This window comes from Chanos chanos, chromosome 6, assembly GCF_902362185.1.
Source record: "Chanos chanos chromosome 6, fChaCha1.1, whole genome shotgun sequence".
NCBI classification, from domain to species: Eukaryota; Metazoa; Chordata; class Actinopteri; order Gonorynchiformes; family Chanidae; genus Chanos; species Chanos chanos.
In genome coordinates, this window is record NC_044500.1 from 40,826,093 (window position 1) to 40,835,390 (window position 9,298).

The following is a 9,298-nucleotide window of genomic DNA, read 5'->3' on the forward strand; positions in this document are numbered from 1 at the left end:
CTCTTAGACCAATCTCAGATTACTGAATAATCTGAATTTCTAACAACACAGAACTCACATTTATTCAACAACTTTTTATTTTCCTTATTACTTTGAAATACATTTATTTTCAAACAATGTATATGCTGTGCATTTGTTGCTTCATTACATGTCATGATGAATGCTTCAGTTTTCCCCTGTTACTATCAAGTCTGATTTTTCATTTGTGTTCAATAATAATAATAATAATAATGATAATAATAATAATTATAATAATGTATGAACAAACAAGTAAAAGATCTGAGTGATATCAAGCACTTAATTTCTTCGCCAACCTGAGCTACCAGCAGAGATAGAGCGAGATATGGGGGAAAAAAAAAAAAAAACAGAGAAAGAATTGGCCATTGCCACTAATCAGCTGACTGACAGATTTGCAATGATACAAAGTATTGCAACATGAAGGCTGACAATAAAAAAGTAGACAATATAGGAATACTAGTTGTCAAAGTAGTACTAGTTTCGGTGAGTCATTTTCATACTCAAAAGAAAAATCCTGCTCCCCTTCCCTGACTATACGATTGGCTATCCACTCTCGGTTTGATGATTTCCTCAAATGATCCGCTGTTTAAGGTACAGTATGTTAAAAGGTTTCTCCGTGTGTTTGAGGGATTGTTAGTCAGCTGTAGTTCACAGACAAAATGGTGGTGGGGCAGTGCTGAAGTCCATGCGGCTACAGTGTTCCAGTATTGAGCTGAGGTGGTGTATGCAGCTAAGAATCGAGGTGCATTCATGGTTTGCACATTGGCTGAGTGCAAAAAAAGAAAGGGATTTAGCATACTCCATTTGTTCTGTCATCCTATAGCCTCAAACCAATTAGTATTCCAGTGTCAGGGAACAGGCAGTCATTTATCCCGAACAGGTCAAATACACTGATAATTCCTATCCCTCATTCCCATCAACATGAGTTGTCAATTTATCTGTAGGATAACGTAATGTACAGCAAACTCCCATATTAGTTTTACACAGAGTTACACAATAAACCATGAAGATAAGGGAGAACAGAAAATCCCCTGAAAAACTCTACGAGGGCTGAAGGAAAAACAAACGGTTAAAAGAGCTAACGCTGGGAAAATGTACTTAAGTACCAGAGCATTTGATTTCAATTTGGTGGTCGTCTAGGGTTGCATTTTAGCCTCTTGAACGTTGGCGTGTGTATGTGTGTCTGTATGGTGGAGAGTGCATTTTGTGTACGGTATATTCTATGAGAGGAAGCCTGCTTGCCCTACAAAGGCCAGTGATTACATTGGGTAAAAGGAGGACACAGAGTGGGGGGGGGGGGGGGGGGGGGGGTCGGGGGAGTGGCGGGGCGGGTGAGATAAACAAGGCAAGAGAAGGTGAGGGTCAACAGCAGAGCCCCCCTGCAGGATCCCATGTCCTCAGCAGCTACAGGTTTCCGCCGACGGTTTGGCTCGCTCGTTCCGGTCGAGCTTGATTGGCTCTGGGAACTCATTGTACAACTCCACTTCAGTTTCCTGAAAGAGACAACACACGCAGGCTTGAGCACAAAGGGAGACCGCATGACTTTAAAGGCTAGAATAATAATGCAAGTTAGGTAAATAAATAGGGAGAAAAATAATCGGGGTTCAGGGTCGCCGCTTTGTTGCGCGTCTGTAAAATTCTCCGCCTCCATCCCTACCTGCTTAAGAGCATTGCGTGCAATGGTCTGGAAAGCTTGCTCTACATTAATGGCCTCCTTAGCGCTGGTCTCAAAGTACGGGATGTTGTTCTTACTCTGACACCAGGCCTGTGCTCGTTTGGTTGTCACCTACAAGCAGCAAAACCAAAGAGGAACTCTCAGTTACTGAAGAACAATCCCAGTCCTCAGCACAGCCTCTCTGTATTTAGAAGCGTTAAGCAGAGTTGAAAACAAATGCACAGATGCAACTGATGCATCAAATGTGTTTTGGATCTCTTTGGGAATTTGCTAACCAATGAAATGCTGGCACAGGTCCGACAGGGACTGACATACCGCGTCATGAAATATACACTTTGGGTACACCCTGCAGAAGCACTCACCTGTCTATTTTCCAAGTCGATTTTGTTGCCAAGCACCACAAAAGGAAAGTTTTCTGGGTCACGGGGACTGGCCTGGATCAGAAACTCATCTCTCCAACTGTCCAGTGTCTTAAAGGTGTTGGGTGCGGTCACATCAAATACGAGCACGCAGCAGTCAGCACCACGATAGAAAGCTACACCCAAAGACTGGAAACGCTCCTGGCCTGCTGTGTCCCAGATCTGAAAGTTAAAAAAAAAAAAAAAAAAAAATGAGGTGGTGAAATAAACAGTGAATCAGCACACTCTATGATCCATCGATACATAAAGGTCTGATATGGCATTAAATCCGCATAAAAAGATTTTTATTGATAAAACTGTTCCTTTGATTCCATAAGCAGATCTCCCTTACCTGCATTGTGACAAGCCTGTCATCAACCATCACCTCTTTCGTCAGAAAGTCGGCTCCTATTGTTGCTTTGTACTGATTACTAAACTTCTTATTCACATACTGGTTCATCAAAGAGGTCTTTCCAACTCTAGAAAGAAAAAGAGAGATGTAGTTCATGAAAAATGGCGAGGAAGAACATTGAAACCATTCGTGTATGCTTACTTTAGATTACTGATGAACAACAAGAAAGCTATACGTTCAGTTTGGCAAGAGAACATCTTTATGAAACATTAACTGACAATAAGGAGGCGGATCCTTATGAAAGAAATATTTAACCTAATATTCACCGTCCGCCGATACATTGCTGAAGAGATGAATACTGTACAGAAATCATTCATAGCTGATTCCTGACAGAACAGACTTTTTATTTTAGATTCAAGATCTCTCCCACTCACAGCCACACTATCTTTTCTACCAGTTTACATATAAACACATTTGTCTATTCCAGTAAAAAAATGCAGTGCAGAGATCCTACCCACCCCGAGTCTCCGAGGATGATAACTTTGAGCAGCACTTTCTTCCTAGATGTCATTCTGTCACAGCTGCAAACACAGAGGGTCGTACATGAGCCAATGATCATGACGTGTGCACACGCGCACACAGACACACACATGAAAAGGCATTTCCATCATTAACTACAATGAACTTACAGAGAGAAAGCAGTGAATTTAGAACGAAAACCTTTTAACGTTTTGCATCAAAACATGCACCAAGAAACATGCATTACCATTACAGATATGCAGCAAAGAACGGCTGATAACAAATACATGTTAGTCAAAGCAGAACTTATTTAAACTACCTTTAACAGCACATCATATCTGGACAAAAAAAAAAACATGTCAGGTATTGAGAACAATCGCAAACAAACCAGGACCTTTGACTTTAAATCAACAAACTTTTTTTCTACTCTGGGACAAGTAAATAAATCAAAACGGAGGACAGCTTACAAAAAGGGTGTGCGCATAGGCTGCAGCCTAAATCAGTGGACACGGGCTGTAACACAACCAAACTAGCGTGTGAAACGCTGTGGGAACGGGAGTGGGCGGGACTTCTCCGAGACATTCTACAGGCTCTTTAGAAAGCTTTCACTCTAAGCACATAAGACCACTATTACAACTAGGCTACAACCATTAGTCCGACATATTAATAGACACAGCGCAGGGTGCGATAGAAAACGCTTTGTGTTACTTTGAGTGTAGCTCTAAAAGCGTTCCCTCTAAATCATACACTAGTCATGTGCTCGTTCTCTGCAACAACTTAAGTCACGAGGAACACAGAAAAAACAGAGTTATGCCCTGTCACACTAGACAGGCTTACTTCCCCCCCTTTTCAATAAAGCAATAACTGCTCTGTGCCACGGACATCCACTTTTACTTATTCTGTCTCACGTGGAAAATTTCTCTCCAATCCAGTCTGTCAGTCTCGCGAACGTGTATCCAAGAAGCGACAGGCCAACTGGCAGTGCATACACATTGTGGTTTCAATACTCAGAGTGTTAAATCAAACTAACAACATTACGAGGTACAGGGTGTCCTGTGTTACAAACATTTCAACAGCAAAAACAAATCAGCAAGTCCGATGTCTGTAACAGTGCGGTGGCTCACTGTGACCTTGAGGTTATTTGAGGGTTAGAGCTTTATAAAGTGGTATTTAAAAAGCCACAATTTTTCATTTCATTGAAGGGGGGGGGGGGGTGACTCCCAAAAACCACACAGCTGCTCAGCAGAGCTGGAATTTTACACCAAACAACTGAGAAATAGCCTACTATCTTATACCTTCACATACACCATTTCCTCTTCCATATTTCATCCATAGTAAATGTTCATTTATTTATCTATTTTAAATTTTAGATGCTTTATTAATCCCTGAGTGGAGATTAGGACTCTACAATTTGACCCATCTGGAGCAGTGAACACACACACACACTGAGAGTAGTGAGCAATAAGCACACACACACACACTGAGAGTAGTGAGCAATAAGCACACACACACACACACACACACACACACACACACTAGGAGGCAGTGGGCACACACACCCGGAGCACTGGGCAGCTACACAGCCACAGCGGCCAGGGAGCAGGTGGGGGTTAGGTGCCTCGCTCAAGGCCACTGCAGCCGTGCATATGGAGGGAGGGGAAAGCACTGCCCCCCCCCAATTTTCCTGCTGGTCCTGGGGATCGAACCGGCGACCTCCTGGTCCCAAGCTCGCTTCACTAACCTTTAGGCACGGCTGCCTCCGACCCTAACCCTAAATATATATGAAAAATGACCATGGGTTTATAGTTTACTGACATAATCATCAAAATATTACCATAAACCTCAAATTGTTCAAGCATTTATCTTGTATCAAAACATAAACTGAAGAAAAATTCAAATGTAACATACTCAAACTGAATACAACTAGTGTACATTACCATACGTCTTCTAAGCGTTGGCAGCGGGCTAGAAAGTTATTTATGAAACAGAGTGACTGTTTACGTTATGTGCTAACGGTTTCTGGATTGCTAATCCGTCAGACAAGAGTGCTTCACGGTAGCCGTCCACTTCTCAAAAATGCTGCTGTTAAGGAGTGTTCTACTATTTCAGCTGTAGAAGAAATACAAGGTCAACGTTCAAAACCAGAATCAACCAAATTAGTTATGCTTTGGGGGAAAAAATGTATGGGGTAAGAGGGCCTCCAGAACTGGGTTATGGAACACTGGTGTAGGGTAAACAGAATGTAAGGTCATTAGGCATATTAAATTCTTTGTAAGTAAAGAGCAATAAAGAACTGATCTCATCACGAAACTAGGATATTTTTCCAGGCTCAGACAAAATGCAACGATAACTTCTCGCGAGTTTTATTAAACAAAATCTGAGCATACAACACAAAGGGATAAGGGCCCTAGGCACATTACAGAATTCAGAACTCCAGAGAAACACGAAAGCCTCGAAAAGTATTAAAGGGAGGGGAGAGAAAAAAAAACCCCAGAGAAAATAACTGCAGCTGAAACTCATCCTCTCTTGAGAACCAAACTGTTCAGCTCAGGCTTGAACGTCTCACCCTAACGGAGTCTTTCCTCTTACTTCAATATTAACCCAGGTATACATGAGTAAGTCAGTAAGCCATTAACTTAAATGTCTGGTCTGCACACCACGTTCTACACAGGGAGAACACAGACAGAAAGAACAAAGTTACTATGGGGTTAACTGTGATTAGAGACCCAAACACATGTAGTGCAGTGCCTCAAACAGGTTACAAAGAACTCATGAACACAGTGAATGTGGTCATTTTTATTTTTGTTTTCAATTAGTGTTCAAACAAAGCCACTTTTTTTTTTTTTTTTGGTCTTGAAGAATAAACTAAACCATCATCTATCATCAACCAGAATGTTTGGGATGGGGTTTTTCTTCCTGCTTTCATAAGAATTATTATAAGATTTACATGAGAAGACCGTGCTGTCAACTGCTTTTTGCCAGCATCTAGGCTAAGATGATGATCTGAGTACACACTGAGAAATTTGTGCTACCTCTGCATACCCTTTTCCCTTCAGCACCTCAGTCAGATGCTAAATGCTACAACTACCTTCTTCTGCAGAATAGAGCGATGCAAACCACTTAGATCAGTAAAAAGATAATCTCACTGATAACATGCATTTCGCTGTCATAAAAAAAAAAAAAAAACTTGACGGGAATTTTTTTTAGCTTCTCTTATTTGATCCATTAGAAAACCAGAAAAATGTCTTATTTGAAAAAAGGTTTGAGTATAGGAGACGGCTAATGCAAGCAGTAAAAAGAAGACTCCTCATCATAAAAACAGCTTTTTTCTCTCCCTTTAAACCATCCCTCTCACTCCGTCTGACCTACATTTCCTCTTAAAAAAAAAAACAGCAATGCATTAACAAACACCCTAAAATTCAAGCCTCTCAAACGTCTCCAAAATTGAAATCCATATCAAAGGACCGGGGAGCAGTCCACTAGTCTTAATATTAAAATATGTCCCACATGAAAGCTCCGCAGTGTTTCAGTCATAACAGCGAGCTCTTAATAAGCTGCATAGCATTATGAGCATCCAACTATCCCTTAGGCAACTGATCATGGAATATGCTTAGCTCCTTGGACAAATGAAAGAAATTTGCTGGTTCATTTTTAATATTGAACGCATATGATCCATTTCGCTTCAATTTTTGGCAAAGCCTTGAATTTAAAGAATAATGTGCGGGGAGGGAATAAGGGACTCTTCTTGCAATGGTGTAAGTGTTTTTTTTTTTTTTTTTCATTTTCAATGCAAATGCATATCCTGTTCACTAAACATCATACAAGTCAAGTACATTTAGTCCTATTGCTTTACTATACACTTGACACATGAAATGAGAAAAGTTGGGCCGAGCAGGACTGTTATCTCTGGCCCCTATCAAAGCTCAGTCTGGGCCAAAGTGTATCAATTCTATTTCTTAGGATAATGAAAGGCAAAACTGTCCCTAAATCAGCACCTTTTGCTCTGGAACATTTCACAGATATGCTGCAGCCCCTGATATCACATTCTTCCCCCAAAGTCAGGACTCAATGCGCCACTGGTCCATAACCAGAGTAGCTAAGTAGTCTGGAAGCAGACAGTATGGCCATTCTTAGCATTCCTTATGCTGTTTTGTGTTCCACTTCACAAAAACAACAGTAACAGGCTTCAGTGACAACTATTGGGGAAAAGAATTGTCTATATGTAGAAGCCACTAATACATCACAAATTATCTGGGAATTTCCCGGAACGCTGCACTAGCCTTCTCTTCAAACAACACGTGGTGTGTAATTGTGTTCCAATTCCTTCATATGTGGAGACATTTTTAAACACTTGCAGGCCTGATAGCTTTGAAATTCTCAATCGTAAGCGCTTACTCCAACAACTATTCATGCCCTAAATGCGTCTGAGTTACACCTCAAAAAATACAAAGCTCTAATTTCCATCACAATGAACCACCAGTCTGAGATCTCAAGCAAAATCTTCACATAAATGCCACTGTAAGCAAACATGCACACAGTAGAAATGTGGAAACATGAGAACACAACTTCACAGACACTACAGAGGAACCACCACGATCTCTTTCTCCACAACTGGTGACCTGTATATGATACAGTGACAAACTGCATATGGGTTGGATGGTGGAGAAGCTCCACTGTCTACAGTCTCACACCCAACCTCAGTATGGACTGTTGATTCAGGCTTATAAACTTCTAAGATGTCCCAAAAACTTACAACATGCAAAGTGCATGATGGCTTACATCCCCTATTTTCCGCATATGCAAAAAGCAAAAAGTTTTATGCAACACTTAAGCAGCGGTATTGCCTCCCTCGAACGAAATTTTAGATTCCAAAACATAAGCCACCAACCTAGCCCATAAAGGTATGCAAATGCTGAAGCCCAAACTGCAAGCATAATGTTATGTAGGAGGGGACATCTAAAAAACGAAAGTGATAGTTATATACCTTTGAATACATTTTTTATTGCACATGCTCGTTACCGGTGCAGTTGCCTGCAGCTCCCTGCGACTCCATATTTAATCTGGAACCCATGACACTCGGAAAGTCGGATCACATGATGCACCACTTTCTTTTTGCTCCAACTCACTGACAATGTGAGGAGCTTGTATTGACTGGGTTAAAACATATTTGTGAACTCTACTGTCACAAAGACACATATTACTAAAGTCGCACCGTTACTGAACCCTGTCCCAGTCATTCATGCAATCTCTACCATCGGACACCTGGTTAGTCCATCAATTTCACAACCAAGGTTCTCGATGGCTAGCCCGCAGCTAGCTATTGCCATGATCCTACGGTTATTCGTGTATATATACATTTCCATACAACATTCGCTAACTCTGGAAAAGACTGTATAACTTTCAAACAGCTTTAATATCTTATTTCACAAACAAAGAATTGAAAGATTCTCCTTGAAATACAGCAGACACAGCAGTCATGATTCTTTCAGCTGATATGATTTGAGCTACTTCATGTGAAATCGACAGCTTATCCATCAACCATCACCAGCTGATTTTGCTAACACTGCACAATGCTTAAGGCAACACTATTCGGACATTCTCAGCTTAAACGACAACGCACCTAGCAGTTTATTAGCTGTCATTACACTATAAATTGGCGCATTATTTAAATCCCACGAGAACCATTTTTCATCAAGGCCTGTGGTTTGTTTGCGACGGGCTGAAATATCTAAACTCGGGCCTAGTAGTGCTAATCATACCTAGCTTAGATGAATATTCACATAAATTGTGATATTTACGTCATTATTAACTGACTGCTTCAGGTGATTCAGTGAGGAATTATTCTGTGTTCCGACACAGTCGAAATTTGAGCCCGACAAGGGCAACATGGTAAGCAAGCTCCACACTGTCCGGAATTTCGCAATCTTATATTGTGATCAGCTAACCAAACACGTAAAATTACCCACAATCAACATTCAACAAATAGTGACTTCAAAGTAAATTACAATTCTATGACAATCCTTACCTTGTTCAAGCAATACCCGAGGAAGACGTCTTTCAGAATGTCAAGCCTCTGAATTTTATTTGGGTTTGCTAGCTTGAATTGCTAAGTGGAGGCTATACAACTGGCGCAACTAGCAAGCTAATTTCGCTAGCTGTCTAACTGTTGTCTTTTGTTTAAGATTTCAGTCTTTCAAATCGTAACAACGACAAGACAGCAACTGATTCACTGAAACGGACTGATTTTTAGAGCGAGGATTGGATTTTCTACTATAACATTTAAAAAGCCGATACCTATCGTATCAACACCGCTAGTGGATAACCATACGCTCTACC

General features: G+C 40.9%; 1 protein-coding gene across 1 annotated transcript; it reads right to left on the minus strand.

Annotated features, from left to right (window-relative positions):
* Positions 1-1,340: 1,340 nt before the first annotated feature.
* On the minus strand, positions 1,341-9,298 carry rab7a (RAB7a, member RAS oncogene family). Its single transcript, XM_030776980.1, has 6 exons — positions 8,988-9,298; positions 2,962-3,024; positions 2,444-2,570; positions 2,056-2,274; positions 1,676-1,804; positions 1,341-1,511 (listed from the first exon to the last, which is right to left on the minus strand). The coding sequence occupies exons 2-6, from the start codon at positions 3,012-3,014 to the stop codon at positions 1,416-1,418; spliced, it is 624 nt and encodes a 207-aa protein (XP_030632840.1). The 5' UTR covers positions 3,015-3,024; positions 8,988-9,298; the 3' UTR covers positions 1,341-1,415.